This window comes from Maylandia zebra, linkage group LG7 (genome assembly GCF_041146795.1).
Source record: "Maylandia zebra isolate NMK-2024a linkage group LG7, Mzebra_GT3a, whole genome shotgun sequence".
In the NCBI taxonomy this organism is placed as follows: domain Eukaryota; kingdom Metazoa; phylum Chordata; class Actinopteri; order Cichliformes; family Cichlidae; genus Maylandia; species Maylandia zebra.
In genome coordinates this window covers 33,676,309-33,702,490 of record NC_135173.1, presented here as the reverse complement: position 1 = coordinate 33,702,490, position 26,182 = coordinate 33,676,309, and the positions used below count along the sequence as shown (strand labels likewise).

General features: G+C 38.6%; 1 protein-coding gene across 1 annotated transcript in view; it reads right to left on the bottom strand.

The window, feature by feature from the left end:
• Positions 1–20,575, bottom strand: part of onecut2 (one cut homeobox 2) — a 38,313-nt gene extending 17,738 nt beyond the window's left edge. Inside the window, exon 1 of the mRNA XM_076886269.1 lies at positions 19,030–20,575. Coding sequence (XP_076742384.1) covers positions 19,030–20,257 — 1,228 coding nt within the window. The 5' untranslated portion in view covers positions 20,258–20,575. The remainder of the gene's footprint in view (positions 1–19,029) is intronic.
• Between the last annotated feature and the right edge of the window lie 5,607 nt (positions 20,576–26,182).

Sequence of the window (26,182 nt, the reverse complement as noted above, 5' to 3'; positions counted from 1 at the left end):
GACACCTAAGAGATGCACAGATGAACTATTGCTAGACCTCCAGTCTGTACACGATTCGGCTCAAACTGCCTAAAATGTACAACCTGATATCACTGCTGTTAAGTCTTCAGGTTCTGATCTGTTTGACAAATTGTTCTCTTATATCCTGAACAATATTTTATACATTGTGGATTCACTCAGACCAGCCATAAAAATAAAACCAATAATCCTGTTACTATGTTAGATCCTCATATTCACGGACCTAACATAGCATAGCATCTTTATTAATAGGTTACTTGTAATGCTAAGAAACCAGGCAATTTTAAACCAATGACTCCATGTTAGCATCCTTCCCGTTTACATCAAATATTATGAGAATTGTAGTGGCAAAAAAGTCACATTCATCCAAAGTTAAAAACAACATAAACCAAGGACATTCGCTTTTTTCCACCAAGATTTACAATACACACATAATAAATTATATCCCTGTATAAATGATTAAAAACCCATTCATTCAAAGGGTTTAAATATAACAAAGTAAATAAAAGTTAATAAGAGCAAGAAAAAAATTACATTAAAACATCCTTCCAAGAGAAAGAATGAAAATGTTGAGAGAAAACACCCACTAACCTTTAACCTGCTGAATATTGACACTGAGGATAAGTCAGAGGGAAGCTCTGTTTGGACATTACACACACACACACAGTAATAGGTGATGAGTTAACTGATCTCTCAGTACCTCTTTCTTATCAGCAATGTTTTTTGGAGGCCTGAAGTCATCGCCGCTCTGTCTCACAGCACAACGGTCCAACAGAGAGCAAACACGAGCAGAAAGATAATAGTCTCTGATCAATAGATTGTATTGTAATCGCTGATTGATCAAAAGAAGGTTGGTCAACTATAAACGTACATCCTGGCAAACCGCTCACCGCTATGTTTGTCTCCAAACGATCAGTGGCGAGCGATTTGAGTTGATCAGGTTTCCTGCTTTGAGAGATGCAGATGCAGCTCACTTACGTTTAGTCTGAAAATGTATTTTTAAAATTGTATTTAGATTTAAATATCTGATCTAATATGGCTTAATCTTGATCAAAAAGTTTAATATTTATTAACCAAATCAAATCAATCAGTAATCTGCTTCCTTACTTATTTGTACCTTTATTTCCCGTGTTTATCTTTGGCTTTTTTCTCTGACAAGCTCCTGCCCGCTCTCTCCTGCTAAACCTGTCTCCATTAAAGGTTGTAATATCTACAATTGGATCCCATCCATCCAATATGAAACATAATCCAATAACAGACAGATTTAGCTAAATGAATCCAGTTATGTGGCCCAATCAAATAGAGGAGGATTCCCTTCAAACCCATCTGTCTGATACACATCAATCTGGGTGCTTTTAATGCTTTTACCACCAAACTGAGCGGAGGTGAGCACAGAAGAAAAATAAGAACAATCTGACCTTCAACACTGGCTTTCTTTTCTCTGTAAATTTGGCTTTGATTTGGACTTTGTCACCACAAATGATAAGAATAAAAGGTCAGCAAAACAAAAAGTACAAGCTCTGTAGGTGAGATAAAGAAAAGGCCATTACTGCAAGAAGAAACCATGAAGTAGAAAACAACAAGATTCAACAAAAGAGGAAATTTGGCTTCATGCATACATTAGAACAAAGAGAAATTAGGCAGTCATGGCCCATGTTTATTTTTAAATGTCTGTAGTTTTCCCTTTTCACAGGTTTTCTCCTGTGTTGAATTGTGGTTTTTAAACCCTCATCTTTATTTCCTGAACAGTTAAGGTGAGTAATTGTTCCCACCTGTGTCTCATTTCCCAATAACGCTTTGTAAACAGGTTCTCTTGTGTTTTGCTGTTACTGCCCTGTTCAACTGCTTGTGCTTATTTTCTGTGATCATGAAAACTGTCTTGCCTGTGCGTGTGTGTATGTACAATTATATACATGTTATCTATATATTTTTTCTGTGTTTATGTCCTTGTTTTTGACCTGCAAAGTGATTACTGTACCACATGCTGTACAATTTCTAATGTAAAAGCTGTGCTATCAAGACATGCATAGTGGTTTGCAAATGGTTATGAGATGAGAATCAATACTGCAAAAATCATCCCCTAAACAACACAACATTTTTCACTGGTGTATTAAACTGGTAGAATGGTAGTCCACGTGGCTTTAAATACAAAAATAAAACTATTGTTGCTAACAGTTTTCCACGAAAAACAACTTAAAATATAAGGAGTTTTTTCTTTAAAGGGGAAAAAAGAGTTAAATGTTTGAACTTTAAATGTAAAACCTGATTCCATTTAAATCCATTATTTCCAAAAGACTAGATAATTTTACTCTCTGTATATTTTATATATTTTATTTATATATATATATATATATATATATATTTTATTATTATTATTATTATTATTATTTTATTTTATTTTTTTACTATTTAATTTGTAAAAATGTGTATACACACACACACACACACACACACACACACACACACACACACACACACACACACACACACACACACACACACACACACACACACACGTAGGAAAATATTTAGTATACACATCCAGAAATGCATACACTATTATATATTGTACATATATTTATTAGTTTCAGGTTGGCCATTCTTGTATTTTGCTCGTTTGTGTTGTTGTGTTTGCACATCTCTGTTGCTTGTGGGACTCGCACACAAGAATTTCACTCGCATGTGCTGTGCCAGTGTGCCTGCACATGTGATGTGACAATAAAAAGTGATTTGATTTGATTTGATTTGTGATTTGATTTTATGCTATTGATGTGCAGTGACCTTTGCATAAAGACAAGCATATAACATAAAATAAAACCAGAGTGGTTGCCAGTGAGGATCACATCTCTCTCTCTCTTTTAAAGAGTATTAAAATATTAATATAACAATAAAAATCACAGCTGAAATATATAAGACTTGAGCACTGTATGACATGGTTAACTCTCAATATCTAAAAGGGGGTTTAAATATTTAAAAATAAAAGTCGTGTTTCGAAAATGACATAGAGTCCAATGGTTTTGAATCAAGCCCAGAGACAATAGTGAACTGTGGCCACAAGACATTGGTAATTTATAGAAAAAATGCAAACAGCCAATATAATATAATATAAGCAGAACAATCGCTTGCACTTCGCTGGTTTTAACTGATGCCTATTTTTAGATTTCACTGGGCAAGCACTGCCTCTTTGCTTGCCCTGAACTTGGAATTCCCATGTGCTTGGTCACAGGTATAGGCCATCAAACTCCCTGGTTTCTCTGTCTTTTGCATGTGTACACCTCAGTTATTCCCTATTCCCTCAGTGCCTCACAACTGGTGTTTTATCAGAGTGACAACTCTACACTTGTTTATTATGCCAGTCAATACCAGCTGTAGGAGCATTTTTTTGCTAAACATCCCTAGCATGCTCCCACAGGTGGGAATATGGACAACAGCTTTCATATTGTGTTTTACAACATGATATGTTGCCTACAATAACACCTGTATCATGTCACAGCGATTCTATGATACAAGTAAACATCAAAATGCATTTTCAGCCTTAAAGTATCTGATATTGACTGGAAAATGCTTTTCATATGTTATGATGCTGATTATAACGTTGTTTAATGCAAGTCTGGTCCTCTCTTCCTTTTCCTCCTTCCACAAGGGGAACTACTCCATTCTCCCTAATAAATCATACTGTTATGTAATAAAAATATTAAGATCTAAAATTTGACCTAAAACAGTCCTCCAAGTGGGGTGGACCCCTGGGCCCATCTCTAGAATATTCATTGACTAATCTGGCCAAAAAGAGGCAAAAACCAAGAATATGTCAGTAAAACTGACTAGCTCACTATTTTAATTGTCACATTTTCCCCCTGTGAGTTTCTTCCTGTCACATATTTCATTTGCTTTCCCTTCATTCATGTTATAAGTGCCACCATGTGGAATTTCAATAGCAAATTTCCTGCACATGAACATGCAGAAGAGTACTGACATTCAAACAGGCTCTGGATGCATGAAGGTAAACAGTCCATGTGGAGCATTAAACAGGGAAAGCATTTACTAAAACACAACCTTGAAACCAAAAACTAATGTCACTGGTGAGTCTAACTGGTGAGGGAATCGGTTTAGAGCAGCTACATCCTTACGTACAGAGATATTGATATATTTGGCTTCAGCGTATCAATAACATATTGCAAGGGAAATCGAAACAATATATACTCATATCAATATTTGGTCCAAAGTCAGTGAATGTCACTAAAGCAATGAAAGTGAAACATGCTGTTCTCATATCAAATATTCACAGAAGACTAAAGAAAACAGTCAATGTAAATGTCTCCAAACACCAGAAAAAGAAACTGGTTTCAGCAAAACCAAGTGCAAAACCATTTTAGCCACATTCTCCAGCACGAACCAGCACACAAATAAAGTAATTCCTGTACTGTGATTCAGATTCTTATTGTAATCGTTATGTAGTGAGCCATTGGCTCCAGAAGGCTCTTTGCTGAGTTGCATGTATGCCTTTCACATAAGTAGTTTGCTGCGTCTACTATTGCACATTAAAGTGTCCAGGTTGTTGTTATTGTTTTGCAGCAGGAGACATTCAGATACAGTCTCTCTCTCTCTCTCTCTCTCTCTCTCTCTCTCTCTCTCTCTCTCCCTCTCTCTCTCTCTCTCTCTCTCTATTGTATGCTGTCAGCTCTCTCGGCCTACAACCCCCTCCCCCATCTCTTCCAGGAACCGGTCTGGATCAGGTTCCTGCAGATCAATGGAGATCTCGGTCCACACCGTTTACGTTATCGTTGCCAGTATTAATGCTCTTTTAATCTGCTCGGGATTACAGCCATCGATCCACGTCATCCATCCACGCACACGGCCAAGCCCGAACTGCAGCTGCTTTACACACAACAACACACACACACACACATTTCAGAGGAAAACAGCAGAGGAGAAAACAACAGCATGAGCAGAGGCTGGAGCAGGAAGGACAACAAACAAGAATGTGCCTCAGCTTCCTTGTTTGTGTCCGATCTCAGTATCTGACCATCAGAGCATTGATCGGTTATAGATACACATCAGCACATTTGCATAACTGTCAGCTGAAGCAGCAAACTGAAATATCACAGACTGACAAGAAAAATGAAAACTTTAAAATGAGTTTGGTGCATTCTGATGTATAAATTGTGCTTGAGCAGTAAGTGGGTGGAAGTAAAATGAGTTGAAAATGTTTCAAACTGTGACTATTTAAAAACTGAAAGATATTAAAAATCTGAATTTAAGCTTAATAGTCCTGTGTCTCATGCCTATTTTTGGTGTTTAAAAAAATCCATGTTTACACACTGACACAGTTTTTCCTGTAATAAATTAATGTTTTTACTCTAAGCTAAATTAATCAGCCTGTCATCAGATGTTCTTGTGCACCAGGATTCTACTTCTACTTCTTCTCATCTTGATATAAACATTAAGCATAGAAACCATTACCAAGAAATTCAAGTTAAATTATAATAATTATAATTAATTCTATTCAGCAAATAATCTATAAATTATCTATACATATTTTGATGCTGTGTTTTTTCTTGGCAAATTAAGCATGTAAAATTTAAAACTGCATAATAATAATAAAGAAAAGGGCTCAGTGGCTACCAGAGTATGAAAGTAAAACTGTTAATTGAGAACGAGCAAATCACCAGAAGATCAATGTGAAGCAATGAAAACACTTCAACTCAGGCTCATGTGATGAGCACAGTTGTTATTAAAGATAAATTTTCAGATTTCCAAATGCAGTCTGGAGTAAGGGAATGACTGAGTTAGGTGATAATAAAATAGACATCTAAAGGTTTTTGTTGTGCGCTTATGTTCCTTTTTTCCTTAAACACTGTGTTTTCACAGTAAACCCTGCCTGCAGCCTGACAGGTTTGTCCTGCCTGTCGTTGCTCATTACGCCTCTGGACAGACTTATTTCAGCCAGGCAGTGACACCAATACTAATGAAGCTGAGGGAGGAAGGGTGAACAGGATGGAGGAAACAAAGACAAAAAGAAAATTAGGAAGAAAACATACAAACCCCACAAAGATAACTACAGTAAAGTAACAGAAAATGTCATCAATGGGATCGGTCTATTCAAAGGTGCTGCTTCATGTGTGGATCAATAAATGAATCCTAACAACCACTAAAATAGCACAAACCAAATAAGGCCTCACATCCTGCACCTCCTCCAGTCTACTTCTGACCTAAACTGCTGCGGGGCCTCACTATTGATTGGATAACGTCAGCAAACACATTCTGCAATCTCCTGAAAAACCCCTTGAGATATATAATGTGGTTAAAAAATAAATCCAACAGCAGCCAACAAGGACAAAAATAGTTGAAATTAATCACAAATGCTGTTCTACGTGTCACAATCATTAGATGTTTCCCATATTTTTAGTCTGTTACTGGAAGCAGTTCATTCCCAATTATACGTGTATAAACATTTTGTTTAATTGTAACTTCAAGGATTAATAGAATCTACTGCATTGTCTTTACACATCACGACCAAATTGCAGGCTTTTACATACCAGTCACTAAAATATTGACCTCCTTTTAACTGTAGCCTTTCCATTATTCCAGAAATATCCATGATGAGGACCTTTGGCCATGAAAACATACTTCATGATAGATTTAATAGATTTACTATTATTATTATTATTCTCTTGAAATAGGTTCTAGGTTACCACATGAATTGGAAGATAACTAATTGGCTTCTTTTGAATATAGCTGTAGGAAACATGCAGGGGGTGACTTGTTTCCTATGTAGACAGGTATCATTTAAACTGGAAAAATGGCTTTAAACTGCAATGTCTGACTGTTTTTTGTTCATTTTACAGTGTTGTGAAGCTTTTTTATATGGAAACCCAAGTAACTGGAACAGTGCATAGATAAGCTAACTTAACTGTTGGTGCTTAGAACCTGCAGAGGGGATCAAATAAAATCCTGTAATTGTAATCCACTGGCAGAAGCCAGAGTTCGCTCATGCTAGTTCCCGAGTTATTTTCTCCCAGACTACAGCAGCTCTATGCTATTACACACTACTGAGCTCTTTATGAGGTTTTTGAGCTTAAAGCAGACCTGTTAACGGAGTAAGTCTTATTCATAAGGTTGAAAGAGGCAAATTTCCAAATGAATGGTAAGAAATTAAGACTGGCATGCTATAAATTAATACTATAGGGCCAAAGACATTGCATACTACTTTTTCCATAATGTATCTCAATAATACATTTCATTGAACCTAATGTCAGAGTAGAGTAGTTTTTAACTATACTGAAATATAAGATATTATCACCAATAAATAGCAAATTTTCATAGCTAGGCTAATCTTTATGAAAAGAAAGCTAATTTGGCCTTTTGAGCATGATTCAGGATTGTTTTCTCGTCCTTGCTGCAGCTCCGACTGTCCACTGTGCATTCTCTGAGCACTCGGCCTCAGTGAGTTCATGGTCCAGGTGTCACATTTGATTTGACCGTCCTAATAAAGAGGCGACAGGACCATTTTCTCCCCTGAACCCGAGCCACTCAAGCAGCCCCAGCAATGCTTCTACTGCCCCAGCAACACCAGTGCACCATAATTGGTGTGGACAGTCTTAACGAAAAATCTCTACACCACTCTTCTGATATTCTTATTGGGAACGGTGAAGGTTGGAAAGAGTCTGTAAAAGGAGATCGGTGCTCTGCTAAATGAATATAGTGCAGCCAGAGCCTCTAGAGTCATAATTTTTTGATTATCTGAACCATACAAAACATACAAACGAGTTGTGAGTTTTCGTAATTTTAGACACAAAAGCAAGCTAATTATTACAAAAATGCACAGGCACAACCAAAAAAACATTGAAAATCAGGAGTGACCAACAAATGCAGACTTTGTCATACTTACAAACACAGTTAGTGTTTGGCCTCGGCATTGAATGTCGCTGCAGTTGGTGTATTAAGACACCAAAGTCAAAGATCACCTTTTGGATATCTCTGACATGGGACCAGGTTGGTTTAGACACAAAAAGGAGGAGCTCAAGTGAAGGTGGGTTGTAAAGTGGCTTGCAGATGTGGAGCAACAGCAGCCAGGTGGCTTAAAGCATCTTAGATATCATGCCTTACATGAGACTTGTCAACTCTGTGCATAAAGAGAATCAACTGATATGAATCAATTTAATTCAATTTAGTTTTAGTTTTATAGCCTTAAATCACAACAACAGTCACCTCAAAGTGCCTTACATTGTAACATAAAGAGCCTACAGTAACAGGCTTTATTAAGCATTGATTTAGACTGCTTCATCCAAAACACAGCATCTACACTGCCCACCATGAAAATAGTGTGCATTATCAGCATAATGTCATCACCAGCTTTTTGTGTCGTAGAGATAAAGAGCTCCTTCTTTCTACCTTCACAACCTGAAAATGTATATATTTTCAGTCTTGTAGTGTTCAGAATCATCATCGACCATATATAAGAGTTTGATGTAGCCACTGTGATGTTGTGAAACCTCAATCTCGTGGTTTTTGCCATCACCAACTTGATGTTTTGAAACCAAACGTGATGAGCGATAAGACTAAGAAATCAAGGGATTGCTCGAAGGCTAGCAGCTTGTCAGTTACACAGTAATCAATAAGTAACAAGTTGTACTCAGTACATCTATAAACCAGTGACTGAACCCATACCCTCATCAGGACAGTGTTTGCTCAGCTCATAGAGGAGCTGAGGGTTTTTCCACAATCTTCTTTAAAACCAGAAGAGTTGACCATTAAAACAAATGTAGGTTTAAGACATATCTGCATGAACTTCACTTTTCAGACCCAGAAGGTACAGCCATCTATTACGGAAAGACCCATCAGACCTGCTGGAGACACAGAAGTCTGCATTCACTTCCCAAAACCTGAAGACAGACTTTGTCACGTCTCACTTTCCAGCCACCGAAAACTGCTATCGACAGCACGAGACAGAGATAACAGCATCTGTCAAAGCTTCTCATACCGACACACAAACAAACATCACAAGTCTCCTCTTAGCAGCCTGAAATCCATTATTACAGATCGATGGCAGTCTGTGAATATGCAGGAGGTCAGAACAAAAACCCCGAAAACGGACACAAGCTGTATTCCCACAGTCTGAAATTGTAAGACTACACACACACACACACACACACACACACACACACACACACACACACACACAGACAGTAACTGCTGGTAATCTGTGTCATAAAGCAGAGTCCGACTCATTAATAATGCACCCTGTCTGCTCGCAGCAGGATGCATAAAATGGAAAATATTTAGGTTCAGTCACTCAGATTTTCAGCACAATTTGACTCTGAGTGGATTCATTCTCTTCTGGAAACATTAAGGTAATCCCTGGTGATCATATTCTGTATTTTATTTTCCGCTAAAACAACCAAGCCAACAATGACTGTATCCTATTGATAAATAGACTGTGCTATCTAGAAATTAGTTTCCCTTTCTACCTAATTTCCTGTTTTCTGAGATGCTTTTAATGTGAAAAACTCCATAGGAAACAACTTCACAGTGCAAAAGAGATGCAATATGAATACATGTTGAATTTGTGGTATGTAAAAGGAGAAAAGAGGGATCATTGTTGTATCATTACATGCACATTACTCTGAATAAACCATGTGAATAGCGGTTCGTTGATTCAACACCAATTTGCCCATCATTTTCCTGTCATCCATAATTCAGTCGCAGTCACGGGCGGACTCTGTCCTCCATCCAAACAATGGACTCCTCCTCCTCCTCTCTTCCTCTCTCCCTCTCTCCCTCTTCCTCCCTCCCTCCATTTTGCCTGGTTAACCCGGCTGTGAGGTGAAGAAGAAGTGAAGTGAGCAGACCGAGGCGGGTCACGCTGAGATTCCCATCAATAATTCATCGGGCCGCTGCTGCCTCTGCTCTTGTGTTCAATTCCCCTGACGATCACATAATACCTCCACCCCCAAAAGAGAGAGAAGAGGATGGAGCGAGAAAGAGGTCCAGGGGACGAGAAAATGGTGAAAGAAACAGATTCAAAATGAGGGAGAGGATGAGGAGGAGGCATCGAAAGAAACGAAGTAAAATATTTAAACAAGCACATTTGTTTTCTTTTAATATATTGTCAGTGTGCAAGTTTATATTGTTTCTTTAAATTTCAGAATTAGGATTTGTATGTGACTTCTCTTTAAACTGCCGTTGCAAAATGTACTTGCCTTTATAGTATGTGGACACAAAGATACTAGCACATCTGATGAAGAGCAAATCTAAAACCTCTAAAATGTTGGAAATTGCCTTTTTTTGTTCTGCCAGACAAAAGTGACTGATTCATCTGTCCTGACAATTACTTTTCAAGTGGAGACAGAGGTTAATAGGAACACATGACTTGGTTATTAAGATTTATTTATTATTCCAACCAAAAAAAGGTCCTGGTGGTTGATTTTCCATCCACCAACTGAAACAAAACCTGCTAAGGGTTTTTCGTGAATATAATGATTTTTGTCACCACCCAAAAATCCAAACCTGTGATTTTTAAATATTTTTTTGTGGGTTCTGGGTTCAATTTACACCAGCGTGAAATAAATACTTGTTTATTACATGACTGAGAACAGGGAAATGTACAGACTCTTTGCCTTAATCCAACCCACACAGGCCTCTTTAAAGGCAGGAACTGTTTTCTTATATGAACATGTACAAGTACAGGAACTGGGGCGTCCAGTTACACTGTCAGTGTAACAATGGTTAGAATTTTAGTTAATATTATTTTGAAAAAGTAAGGAGAAATTGTGACGTACAATGATTCATACAAGCTACTTAAGTGTCTCAAGAATACTTAATCTTAGTCCAAAACAGCAAACTCACTGCTTTTATTATTTTGTCTAATGTTTTTGACCACTCAAAATTCTTTACACAAAGCCACAGTCACTTATTCTGGCACTTATCCTACCAGACACTGGGAGGAATTTGGGGTTTCAGCATCTTACACAAGAACACTTCAAAATGCAGGCCAGAGAAACTAGGCTCTTTTTTTTCTCTATTTCTATTGGTTATTGAGCCACTCTACATCCTGAACCACAGCCAACACCAGACCTTAGCTCTCTCCTGCTGTACACAGAAACCCATCTGAAGCCCATTTACAGCTCAGTATCTCAGTTCCTTTCGTTGTGTGTGAAGAAAGCTTTAATAGTGCAATCAATTCAATTTTCAATTCATTTGAATTTTATTTACATAGTGGCAAATCACAAACAGTTCAAGGCACTTATTACTGTAAGATAAATAATACAAAGACAGATCACACAAAACGCAAAGCTAAAAATTATAGACAAACTCGGAACAATAAGAGTGATACGTACAGAGAGTTATTCATGTTTGCTGGACTTAAAATGTTTACATTTTGGCAAAAGATTTGCTTCACACTAGGTTCTGAAAAAACTTTCTCCAATAATTTGCAATGTAGGACAAGCGTATGATCACTGAGTTGGGTTCACATTTGCAGAATTGTAGGCTGATTCACGCTACTGGTTATTCTCTTCCTCATCACATTAGCGATTAGGGACAAGTACTTAGAGCTTTCCAGTGCAAATGTATCCATAGACATAGCACAAGGAAAAACTTTGTGGGCACTGGATCTGTGAAGTCTGTATCATTGACTTCCTTGTCACCGACTTTTCCAAACTGACCTAAGTGTATGTGCTGAACATTAACCGTCATCATTTGAATTTCTCTACCTACTTCTATGCAGCATGCAATACTTGTCTAACATCAAATATATATAAAGCATTACTGAAATTCTGCTTTCTATATCCATCCATCTATCCATCCATTTGCTTCCACTTATCCAGGGCCAGGGATACTTAAACACCTCCACTTGGAGCACTAACTCATCCGTGACCCAGACTGGGTAATCCGCTCTTTTCCGACTGAGGACCTCGCCCTCAGACTTGGAGGTGCTGATTTTCATTCCCCCTCACTTCACAAGCCACTCCAGTGCAAGCTGGAGGCCACCACCTGATGAAGACAAGAGAACCACATCATCTCTGAAAAGCGAGACCGCCCAAGTGGAAGCCATCCACTACTTGGCTATGCCTAGAAATTCTGTCCATAAAAATTCTGAACAGAATCGGTGAAAAAAGGCAGCCCTGGTGGAGTCCAACCCCCCCGGGAATGAGCCTGACTTATTGCTGGCTATGCGGACCAGGCTCTTGCAGCGGCATACACTTTCCCCAGGAGACTGAAGAGTGTGATCCTCCTGGAGCACACCGTCTGGTTCCCCTTCTTAAAGATGGGGAACCAACACCGCGGTCTTCCAATCCAGAGGTACCCCACCTTATCTCCACACAACACTGAGGATGAACCTCATCCACTCCCATGGCCCTTCCACCAAGGAGTTGTTTAACTGCCTCAGTGACCTCACCCCTGGTGATGGACGATTCATCCCCTTCATCCCCAGATTCTGCTTCCTCTATTTTAAGATGTAGAGAAGTTGCTTGATGGTTTGTCAGAATCTCCTCGAGGCAGTCCAAAAGTCTCTCCAACTGGCCTCTCCGAACTCCTCCTACAACTGAGTGCCGGGTGGCGGCCAGACACGGAGACCCTGGCGGACAGAGCCCCAGCTGCCAAGACTAGTGGTTGGGACATGCTTTTTAAAATTAGAAAAAAATGATAATGCTTTGTTTTTCCATGCCCACAGTCTCACAATAATTTCCTGCAAAAGACCCTGAACAAAAATATGTTTATAGACTGAAAAGCATTCAACCCTCATTTATTACTGAAAACTTTAGTTTCCAAACTTTAGCTGATGGTTGGTTGTCGAGAAATAAATACAAAAAATAAGCAAATAAGTGGACTGAATGAGATGAAAGTGTATCAACTTCCTTCTGTAGTTTTCCTACAGTTTCTTCCGACCTGCGTATTTTTTCCCCAGAAATATAATATGGATCATATTCAGAATTTACGGACAAAGGCATTACTAAGACATTTCTAGACAGAGTCTGAGATGATAGGGAGAGTAAAGAAATTGAAATATATGCTTAAAATAACCACATAATTATTATTGTCCTTCATTGCTGTGACTGTAAAGACCATTATGATGGAGAATTTAGCTACCAGATAAACCTGTCTCCAAGCTCTCAATTCTTTTCTTTTCCCCGTGCATGCTGCTCCTCCCTCTCCTCTCTGCTCATCTCAGGGTCAAGGGAATATTTGCTCCATCTATTGTCTGAGTGTTGCAGCTCTGACCTTTGACCCCACCTCTATTGGTTGCGTGTAGCGTTGCTGATCTAAGGATTGCACCTCCCTGTTTCTGCGGTAATTTTAAAATCACCGTAGAGGCGAGAGAGAACAATGGAAAGAGCAAAAGAGCAACACCTGGCCAACACTCAAATAAAGAAACAAAATATTGACCCATCCTCTGAGAAACCACAGGATGCCAATTACACATCAAGAATCAAACAGAATTAATATTTAAAATCAAGGCATCAACATGTAGCATCTCCAAAGCTGATTTACATTATACGGAGAGCGCTTTTCTATAGCCTAGCTTAGCCCAAAGAGCAGACGTCGCAGCCAAGTCAAACCATGATGTTTAGACTTTGTGTAAAACTACCATTGCTTTCGTGTGCACAAGAAATGTAAGAAACAAAACAGGAGCTGGAAACAAAACAAGGTCAATAGATAACAGCAATTTAAAAAATGATGGCGCTGGATGAGCCACAAACCCCAGTTTCCTGAGTGAAAGTCCAGTGTGGGCCGAGGCCAAAAGAATTTTATAGCCTTTGTTGTTGTCTCGTACATTTTATTCTGTGAACCAGCTTCATAGCTATTACATAATATTTATAGTAAGCCTATTGCCAGAGGAGGAAACTACTGGCTTAGCAAAAGAGAGAGAAAAAAAAACACTTTTCCACTTTTACTTTTACAGTACTATTATGTCATCAGTTCTAATGTACTACAGTTTCCTACTTTAAACTGATTTACAGTAGAGAAGAATAACAGCAGTATCTGTATATTTTCCCACACTCTTTATGGTAATATACTGCGTAAAAGGTTGTGCAGTATCTTACACATACTACAGTTGTTTAGATAAATGACAGTATGTTATCATAGGTTTCTCATTATACAGCCATTTAAATTACATGAATTCCAGTGTAGCTTTTGACAACTGCTTTAGACAACAAAGACACTAATAAACAGAAAACTTAATTACCTTTTACTCTATAAATCAGACATTGTACACTTAGTTAACTACCTAAATAAAAAAAGGATTATATTATATTTCTCAATGTTTAGAATTAAATAAGAAGAATCTTTAGCATTGGTATAATAAACTGCAGGCTTTGCAAAGATTTGAAGTTAAAAAAGACCGAGAGTGTGAGATATGCAGTTTAATCCTAGGGAAAGCAGATGAGTGCAGCTCACTCAGACAGAGGTATAACTGTGAGGCTGTCCTGTGACATTTTACAACACACAGGGGAGCACAGATCACATGAACACTCCCCTGCTCTCTTCCAGCTCCAACCTTCACCCACTCTCTCCTGTCATTTTCTATTAACCTGTATCGTCAAATACCAGCATCGAAAATCAAAGAACCCCTAATGAAATTACAGTCAAATCCTGCAGAGATAATCTCATCCACATCAGCAATCTACAGACAAATCCAGCCTGCTTAAATACTGATTTCCAATCGAATGTTAAAGAATCAGCGCTCCATGTTGGGCTGATGTCACGCATTGTTATAGTCAAGACCTTTTCTGTCTCTGCAAAACTCAGAAGGATACTGAACTGGTTGCATCATATTACAAAGTACATCATAGGATGTGTCAGATGAAACCACGGCAGATCTGAAGGTTTAAGAATAAGATAAAATCTTCTTAAACTCTTAATAAAAACCCTGCAAAAACACTGACATTCACAAGGTATAAAAATGGTTATCACAGCGATAAAATAAGAGAGGACATAAGTTCATAAAATGCTGTTACGATGTTATTATTAGTAGGAAAAACAACAGAAGATATATAGTTTTAGGAAAATGTAGGAACACCTTTACATTGACATATTACTAATAAACAAGCTGTTTGTTTTAATTAACTGCGTACTCATTTGAATTTCTCAAGTGCAATTGGTTTTGTTATTTGGATAAATCTTTTAATAATATTTTGTTATATGACTGCATTGTATAGATGAATAAATACATTTTTAATTTCAAATTTGACCCAATCATTCATCAGTTGTATATTTTTGCCTCATTTATTTTGATTTGTGTTCTTATTTGGTAGATTTTTTTCTTGACATAAAGTGGTTTTTTTTAAATCTCTTATCTCATTACAGCAACAATAATTAAACCTAATTAAAATATTATGATAATATGAGTATTATAAGAAAGCTGTAATGATATAAATTGAAAGACATATGCGCTGTATGATAACAAACATATTTATTAGATTAGACCATATCTATTATATTTTTGGATAAATAGAGTTTATTAAAAAGGAAAAAAAAATAAATGAATGAAAAACTGAAGAGACGCACACACATGACAAATGCACATATCCAGGAGTGAAAGGGATCAATTTCAATTTACTTAATTTCACCCACAAAATCCAATATCAATATCCTATATTCATGGAAAGTCCTGGAAATGTATATAAACAAAAGAAAACCCATAAAACAGCCATGCTGAAGACTTATTGTTGGATATTACACCGACTATAAAAGCAGCTAGATATAACATTTAAAAATGTACTAATCTATAAACACATTAAGCCGGTGAAAACGATTTAATGTATTTATCTGTGACTTAAAGAAATGTATAAAATGATTATTTGAATGCTGTATGCTATCATCTTAGTGTCACTGTATGCGCTTATAATCATGCAGGTTTTAGAGGGTTCATTAGTCTGTGTGGGAGATTTTACAAACTCATAATGAAGCATGTAAATGTGCAACTTATCAAAACGTTATAGTTTTTATTACTTTTATAATGAACATTTTCAATTTACAGTGATTATTTACGGAAATGATGAATAAAAAATAAAATACAAAAGGTAAGAATTCCTTATCATGATCATTTTAATACAAAGATTTTAATTTAATACTACTTCCATGTAAATCTGCATTTGTTCTCTGGTATCTTGTATGTACTTTTGTTTGTTTAGAGCTACTGAAATCAAGAGCATAATTAAAATGAAAAAGATAGTGATCCCCTAAAACAGAGCATTTACCAGATTTCTTTATTTAGACTAATTCGGTGCTGATTATTTCTCCTATGAAGGCAGCTGGGATTAATTAACTTGAGTCAACCAATAAAACTGAAGTGGATTTCAGCGGATAGCAAAATACAGGCAGACATTGTTCCTGAGAATCTTTTTTAAGCTTTTAAAGATTATAATATTCCCAAGTATCCCAAACTCTACAAAGTCTATTCGTCAGAAATCCTGCGACTGAATGTTTCACAAATCTGTCACTTTGCTGCTCCACATGTCACTCTTTTTATTTGAAAGTGAAAGCCACGTGCCTCCCAAATTTAAAAACAAGGTATATGGGGGTTTTTTTTTTAATTAAAAATACGAATTAAAATACAAATTGATGCATTTTGAAAACTATTTATTATTTAAACTTGAAACATAAAAAGTTGATGTTTAATGGTTTACCTAAGCAGTACAGTGAAAATACTACTACTACTACTACTAATAATAATAATAATATCTTTGTTGGGGCTGCCACACAGTTTTTACATCCATTTCATTCATATTTCCTCTTCTTTCTTACTTTTTAATCTCATGTTTATTTGTGTTTTCTTTGGAATTTTGCATAAATAAAAACAATGTAAAAGCATATTTACACAGAGTGAGGCACTGACACTACATATATAAATTAAGCTTATAGATTTAACACAACAAGGGTGAATGCACCACTGAAAATATGCAGGTTATAGCTTAAATATGCAATAATTACAAACTTCACACATCAGGTAACTATAAATACCGTTTCGCTTAAGCCAGGACACCATGACGATAAAGTATGCTTAGTGTAAATGTAATAATTTGTAATATTTTGGATTGTCTTTGTGTTTTCTCAGCTTTTGAATAGTTATAATTTTGCATATATAAAAAAAATGTGAAGGCACCTTTCCTGTACCTAAAATATCTCGGCACAGAGTTTTGGCTTTCCTTCCAAAGGAAAATCAGCAGTTTTATGATTAAAGAAAAACATTTTTAATCTGTGTTTTTAACAGGGCATAATTTACTGAAGTTTGAATTCATGTTTGTTTAACAATGGTCAGAAATAAGAAGAAAATACAAAGATTTCTATCCGGTGAGGTAACACACACTTTTTGCCTTTATGTATATGCGAAGCATTTGTACTTACAGTATCTGCATATTTAAAACTTCAAAATGAGTTTTGAAGCCACAAGAAACCCTGGCATATATTTTTAAAACAAACAAAAAGAGAATAATTTTAACGATTTAAAGTCTTATGGTAAACCAGATAAATATAAACACTCATCATTTATGCTTTTAATGGGACATAATGAAAGTAAAGACAATTTTAACAATATGGGATCTTGTTTAACTTATATAAAAACAGCAAAAGTCATAGGTGTGAATGACTGTGCAAAAAAAAAGTAATTTTGAATCACTCACGGTGCATAAATCATGCAGTTTATAGCAAAAAAAAAAAAAAAATGCAGCCCTAATGAAAAACACATTTTTTTTCAGATTAACATGAAAAAAATCATTTTTAATGTGATTTAAATAAACTGGCCTCTCTTTGTTTTTTCTGTTTTTGCATGTAAAAACAATATAAAGGCATATTCGTATCGTGGGAGACACTAAAAAAAAGTTTAATAAAAAAGCTGAAATGATGTGGAGCTATAATTTACTCCCAGCAAGCAAGCTATGAAGTATGCAGGCATTAAGATGTGGACGTGCAGTGGGTAATTTAAAGTCGTATTCTAAACCACGTAAATACAAATACTGCTGTCACTTGTGCTGCGCTTTACATTTTAACATGAAAATAAAGAACCTTTGATATAATTTAAGACTCTAAAATTACTACATATTCAAAGAAAATGTCTCTGTTGTGATATATAGATGACCAAATCCCAATAGAAACATTAAACGTTTATCACATCTTGGTGTGAAATTAAATGCAAGCCTTTCCATGACCTGACCTTTAAAAAGGGGGAACTGGCCCGTTTTAGTGCTGCTCCTGCAGACAATAGAGGCTGGGACAGGGAACAGGTTCCTCACTAGAGGGGGCACCAGACCCACCGATTCTGCAGACCTTCGTGTGTTTATGTCACAGCTTTCTGATCGCTTGAAGCTCCACACAATCAAAAACAGATCCTCCTGAACGCCCCCATCACACTTCTCCACCCAAATGCTAATGCAATCGCAATGCAATAAGCATTTAAGGAGCTAATGACAGTAAAAACACCAGCATTAGAATGTTCAGCCCTGAGAATATATATTTACACCCGCGGATGCACATTAACAACCACAAATTATACCAAAAATATTGTGCGATGTTTAGCAGGTTTTTATTGTTGTTTTATTTTCTTGGAATTTTAAATATATTTATTATTAATCTGGGTGTTATTTAAAGCAGAATAACTAGTAGATTTTTTGTGTTAGTGCAGCGTTTTCCTCGCTGCCATGGAGGGACTGGAAACTGAAAGAGGAGGATTGTTGGAGGGAAATCCCATGACCTTGTCATTTCCCATCGATCCTTTTGTGTTATTGATCAATAATGGTAATCATAGCACCGGTGAGTCTAAATAAATCCCATTCACCTAAATTGGAGTGGCGCGTGAGGAGCCACGAGGAGTGAGAAAGAGAGAGAAACCAACCAAAATAAAGCCAGCAAGAAGATTAAAAGTCAGCTAGTGATAAATGCTGAGGAATCATTTGAGGATATTTTGTTTTAATGTGGAGGATTTCTCCTTTTTCTTCTCGCTGTGGCACAAAAACAAATCAAAGCAAAGCAGCAGCAGCAGCAGCAGCAGCTCAGGTTGTTTTCCTCTCTTACCTGCCAGTCTGAGCGCGGACATTCTCTGAAACTCGGGCTCCTGCAGCCACTTCCACATCCTCCTGAAGGTCTCCCGGCCTGACTTTAGTTTACTCCAGGGTTTGGGGTTCCTCAGCAGGTCCGACAGGGTCCCCTGGGAGCGGCACAGCACCCTCTGGGCGAAGATGGCCTGGGGGATGCTGTACCTCTTGAGCTCCGCCGTGATCCTCTGCGCAACCTCCTTAGTGTTGATTTCTTCCAGCTGTCCCGAGCTGTTCCCCCCCTGCGTCCCCGAGGAGGAGGGCGTTCTTTCCCGGGTGGAAGCCAACACGGGCCCGTGGGATGGAGACTGGAGGTGGGGGTGAGAGTGGGGGTGGGGGTGGTGGCCCGCCGAGGAAACGACCGGGTGTCCCGGGTGGTGCATTCCGTTCAGGTGCGGCATCATCCCGCCAGCCGGAGCGCCGAGGCCTCGGTGCTGGTGGTGGTGGTCCCCTCTGGCCAGCATAGAGGCTGTGTGGTCGAAGTTCAGCATCTTGTCGTGGCTCCCGTGCGTCGTGGTGCCGTAATTGTGGAGACCCTGTTGGGTGTTGTGGATGGAGCCAAGGCCGTTGCCCAGCACCGGGGAGAGGTTCTGACCCATCCCGGACATGTGGTCCTTGTGGTAGGGGCTGTAAATGTTGTTCATCCCCGGCAGTCCCCGCTCGTCGCGCATCAGGGTGAAGCTCCCGCTCACGTTCCCGGAGAGCCGCTGGTGGTGGTGGTGGTGGTGATGGTGGTGGTGGAACTTGTCGGACACGGTGGAGATGGGGGGCAGCGGCTGCAGCGGGGTGAGCGTGGTGTAGGTGCCGCTCATCCCCATCCCGGGAGAGGAGGTGTCGCAGGGAACGCTCATGGCGTGGTGCAGCGGCAGGGACAGCTCCGGCCGGTACTCCCCGCTGCCGTCAAGAATCGTGGCCATGCCGGACACCATGGCCGAGCGGGAGGACGCGGCGGCGGCGGCAGCCAGGTCCTGGTGTATCCGCAGGGTGGACGCCGCCGCAGCCGCAGCCGCCGCTCCGGGTCCCGACGAGCCTCCGCGGCCGTGGTGCGGGCTGTGGCCGCTCATCAGCTCCGCATCAGGGGCCACGGAGCTCACCGCCACCCCGCCATGCAGGCTGCCGATGCCGTCCATTGTCATGTCCGTGTTCATGGCGTAAGCGTCCAGGTCCTTGGCCAGGCATCTATAGGCGTTAGTGTAGGCAGTCTTCATTCATCTGTCCTCTCAGTCCATCAGGTCGAGCAGAATTATCTCTCCTTCTTCTCCTCCTTTCTCTCGCCGCTTCTCCCGTGATGCGCCGGGATGGGTCAGTAGCCGTGTCCCCGTGTTTCCTCCACTCCCTCGGTGTGTTTCCCCCCCGGTCCTCCTTAAGGCCTCTCCAGCTCGCTCTCTTTGTAAAAAGTGTTTTATCTCGATCATACGGGCCTGTGCGGTGGCTCCCCCATATCCAGCCCTCTCCTCCTCCTGTGTTGCTCTGCTCCTCGGACGGGAGCTGTCCACGGTCCCCTAGCCGACCTCTCAACCCAACCTGCTGGGTGAGGAGGCGGAGGGGGAGAGGCGAACTCGTATACGGGGTGACTGACGGTGGAAGAGATCAATTAGAGGGACGGAGAGGACTGTGGGGGCGTGGTTGACTGAAAGACAGGCCAATCAGCGTTAATGATTGCAGCTGTGGGCGGGATCACCGCTGTTATGATATCGGTCTAAAGAAGACTTCATACATATTTTTATGTACTAGTTTAACATTTTTGATTAAAAAATAAAGACCAGTCCCCTGCCATTTTCTGTGCTTATTTTAATTATCTATTTATTTATTTTCTTTTATTAAAGTTATTGAGATATTTTACTCAATGAACTTTATACACCACATTTTACTGTATTTTAGTCTGATTTCCACGTTTTGATCTTCTTACGTTGTGATACTCAGCTTTTACATAGCATTTTGCTGTATATCATACAATTGTTTTAAAATGATCGCGCTAGTGGGCTTCTTAATATTATATATTCAGTTCTTTATATAATATTTAATTGTATTTAATGAGCTGTTTTACTCTATTTAGCTTTAGTTCTTTTTAAATGATAATTTATAGCATTTTACTTTAAATGTTATTGAATTACACTAATCTTTTTGCATGGCCTATTGAGATATTTTATTTTGATTTTTACTCGTTAAGCTCCTTACTTTACTATATTGAGCTGTTTATATGATATTTGATTAAATTTGTTGAGCCATTTTACTTTATGGAGCCAAATTAGAGGTTTTTTTTACCAACTGTCTTATTTTCTTTAATCTCATAACTACTTATTGAGCTCTTATTATAATAAATAAACTTTTTTGCTTTGCATGTCACTTATTTACCTTCTTCAGATTTTTGGTTTTGTCATATCCTGTTTCATTTAAGCTTTTTTTTAAATTATAGATTTTCTTTCGTGTTTTGGCTGCTGTACCGTTATTTGCTTTTTCCCAGCTTCTGGCATAAAGAATATATTTATGTTGTTTTCTTATCTAATTTTTTAAAATATATTTTAAAGATGTCACCAAGAACATGTATGACATGTCTCCTCCTGAATTTATGGTATTGCAGTATTGTCTGTCTGTATATTACTCCCACAAACTGTGATAAATTAATTCTGAAATTGTAAAGACTGTGCTGTACTTGTGCAGTGCAAGGCTTAAAGGTCATTATTGACATTGGGAAGGAGTCTGTCTGTTCTGGGACTTTCTGTCATGTTACACGGCCTTCCGTGGCACATCTTGTCCAGTTTTAAAGACACCACCATGAAAAAGTCCTTCATATTCAAATTAAATTTTTATTGTTAACTTAACTGACAGCCTGATCTACTGGCGACACAACCAGAATATAGTGAGACCTATTCCAACCAAAATTTGAAATATAAGGCTTTACAAGATTTAATTGTTCCTTCTAAACAAATCTGTTTAATTATTTATGTCATATAGGGCTTTACATTAGACATATAAATAATTTAATACACATGACTGAATAAACTAGAAATAAGGAAAGGAAAGAGTTTCTTTAAAAAAAATAAATAAATAAAGAGGTGTTGAAAATAATACAGAAAGCTTGCTCCATAGTTTGCCAAAATTACAAGTGCTAACATAAATGTGGTGTAAAATCATTATATGGATTTCTGAGTGTGAGCATAACAGCTAAGAAACATTTCCACTGATATGAATGTGAACTGAGCCTTTAAGGCCAGTTTGGCTGAAGGTGTTCAGCATTAAGTGTGCAGATTCCCTAAATCACTTCTTCATCCTGCGGACATTCGTCTTTGCGCCTTCCCAAAAAACAAAGACTTTAATCTGTGCGTCCTTTGTAACAAACCAAGGATGCTGTGTTTTCTCCTCAGCTCCTGCAACAAAAGATGCAATTTGCCCACAGGGATCATTAAAATTTGATCTCATCTCAGCTCTCATCGCATCACCTGCTGTCTCTGACTGTTCACCGTCAGTGTGGGGACAGGCAATAACACATGACAAAAACGTGAAGCACAGAGGAAGTGAGCCTTTATGCTTGTCTGATATTAAACAAGTGATGTTTTTGCAAAATACCACATGATCGTAACACTGTTTAATCTCAGCAGTCTTTTTGCAACTTTTTGATGCTGATATCTGAACGGACTGCAACAAAATGTAAAACAAAAATACCTATAATTGAGACTCACCATGTATATTATATTTATTATCATTAAAAACTACCAGGTTAGTTTTAGCCAATAAATATAATAGATTAAGTTTGAACGAAAGTCATGGTTTGGGTTAAAATGAGTTTTTCCAACTTTTCCTCCGTCGCCATGGTGATGCACCCCCTCTGAAGAGTCCAAAATCTAGGTATTTCATGCACTGAATATAAATATTCCATGTTCCAATTACCACTTTTTACAACCGAGAATCGGATTGTGAAGGCCTCCATTTCTGAATGCTACTTTATCCAAATTGCAGCAGATCCCTACAGGCTCTCCTGAGGGTGGTACGCCCATAGGAGGGCTGGCCCACAGAGACCAATGAGTCACACAGACGAAGGCCTGGCCAAAAGGCCCTCACCAATTAGCTCCTCCCTCAGGCTTAACTCCAGGGAGGTTCCCCTGGTAACCCAGAGCCCTGGCTGGGCAAGGTAACATGGACTACTGTTGTTCTCTTCAAAGTGGTCTGCTGAATCTCACATAGTCCTTTCCCCTCATCCTGGACCATTTTACCTTTGGAGACCACACAAGGAGAAAACTGGTGCTGAAGGACAACACAGCTCCTGGGATCATTCAGGCACACAAACCTTTCCGCCATACTAAAGTGGCATTTCATTGGACCATGGACTCTGAGAGGAGCCGGTACTCCTGCAAAAGGAGCCAGAGCTTGAGGGGTTTTGGGCATGTCCAACCTGGAGGAGCTCTCAAGGCTGACCCAGGACACAACACAGAGATCATGTCAACATGTACACAGCATAAGTTATCAGTCCCTAAATGCAGTATCAGCACCTTCAGCAATTCTAGAGCTAGTCACCATGCAGGATATAAAAGACATACTGACTGACTAATAGAAGATTTTCATTAACTTCAAACTATCTAAAACGCATTTGTGAAAGTAATTTGACCCATCACCCTAAAAACATGTACTTTACACAGTTATAGCAGAACAGGGCAGTTTAGCCAGCTAACTCAACTCAGCGCTGAGGTTCTGCAGACATGTGACCGCTAACCACATGACATTTACTTATTGGCCACTTTGGATGTGTCACAATGTCATCACAACTTTTACTTTGATGGCAAACCTTCTCCAGTTCCAGTGTTCGTTGTACTTTTTCAAGTTTTATTACCACGTGGCTAATAATTAAGGACTGTTTGCTGACAACCATGAAAAACCACAGGCAACGTTCTTTCCAGTGAGAACCAGAAACCTCCAGGAACCGCTGCTAATCAGTCAATCAATGCACATCTTTCCCCAGAAACCAGTGGTTGTCCAGCATGGCTGACAAATATGGAACAATCTGCAAGTAATCTCACTTGAATTACCTCAATACAGGAAATCTAATGGTTTGAAGAAAGAATTGACAGAAAGAAAAAGAATGGGGAAGTATTACAACAAAACATTACATGCTTTAATATTAAATGAGACCAGAAGTGTCTTAGACAAGGCATCCCCACCAAAGTCAATACTTTATTTTCTAACTTTAAAGAAAATTATCTCAAACCAAACCAGATCTTTATGACTTTTTCCTCAAACTCCACCTCTCCACCAAAATTCAGTTGGGTAATAATGAACCTATGTACCTCATTTAACTGGTAGATGAATATTGTGGGTGTTAGTGCAGCTGGACTGTAGTTTGATGCTGGTTGGATAGATGTTTGCAGCCGTGTAGCTCACAGTGTTGAGCGCTGGCTGCTGCAGCGTAAATGATGTGGTGGTGTGTCGGGACGTTATCGACAGACTCCGGGTGGAGTGATGAGCGTGGGAGCTGCACTGAGAGAGCATTATAGCCCGTAGCCAGTTCACTTTACAATTCATTACACTCCCAAGGACAAATGACTGCTAAATAACTCTGTCTGCCTCTCTGTCTCTGTGCCCTCTCCAACTGATCACTGCTATTGTTAGATAACAAGAAAAAAAACATGCAGTTATTTTAGATCCAGTCAGTAAAAGATCTGCTTTTTATGGCTATTTCTGTGGCTTCATGAATCTTCATGAATCTCATCAGTGCAACATTTTCTAAAGTAAGGTTTTGGATGGTGAGAGTGCTGATTGTTGGAGAATAGCTGCTTGGTGGAGCATTGCTAATCACTATTTTAGCTTTACTTTGGCTTTGAGAGAGAAATATCCAGCCTGTTCTCATTCTTGTGTCATGGATGGAGCTGAACAGGTAGAATGATTTTTAACACCGGCTGCTAAACAAAAATATCCACCTTTTTATTTCTCACATATACGATCGGACATTTAATCTATGCTAACACCGGTCGTTTTTCTCACAGGGCAAAAAAGACATTAGCATTGTTCTAATCAGCCTGCTAAGGAATTACAGTACTGTGCAAAAGTCTTGAGCCACCCCTTAGTTTCTGTACATTTTGCCAGGAAAATGAGAAAAGTAACAGTAGCGTTTGTTCAGTTAAAGTAAGCTTGAAAGTCTGCATTTGGCAAGACAACCTTTGTTCTTCAACACAGTCTGAACTCTCTCAGGTGAGCATTCTTCTAATTTTTTAAAGTAGTCTTCAAGAATAGTTCTTCAGGCTTCTTGAGTTACATTCAAGAGGACATTTTTAAGGACATGATTTTCAGACACTGCTCATCTGTTGTAGAGATCTTTTATCTTTTTTGTAAGCCTGGCACTTCTTTGCCTCCTCCACTTGTCCAGTTGATAAAGTAGCCACAACTGGAGGCCCAAAGAAGAAGTGGGAGGACTAAAAAAAAAAAAACTATATCCAGCAGATGAAAATCACATCTTTAAGAAATAAGAAAAATCCAGCAAAGACCTGACTTTCTGAATGTCCTTCAGAAAGTCCGGAGAATTATTCCTGAAGACGACTTAGTAAAATTATAGGAAAGCTTCCATGAGTAAGTTCAGATTTTGTTGAAGTATAAAGGTGGTCATCTCAGATATTGACTTTCAAACTCATGAAATAGCAAAATGGATTTTAAAAAAGGGATAGCTAAAGACTTTTGCACAGTTTTGTGTATAATAGAAACATAATCTAAAACAACCTGCAGAATAATCCAAATAAAAACAGACGTGGTAAAGTGTAGGAAACAAAATTTGTGTCACTGCCAAGACTTTTGCTCATGACTGCAGCTATACGAGACGGCAGGAAGATGTCGTACTTAAAGTAAATAAATAATAGTAAATGTAAGAAGGAAGTGTTTGTGTACACACTGTGAAATGTCTTTAATAGACACTTTTGATATTTCTAGTAGGGAATTATAATCACTCAACAATATTCTCAACGTAAACAATTATACTCAGAGCGTTTGTGATGACTATATATATGACTTTGTAAACATTCAGCACTAAAACAATATTACTAGTTGTTTCTATTCTCAGTGTATCTGGATAAATGACCAGGATTTGCTTCCACTTACAAAAAAGTCAAAGTAAAAGTTAAAGCTGCTCTAAACAGTTTTTTAAAACATGATTA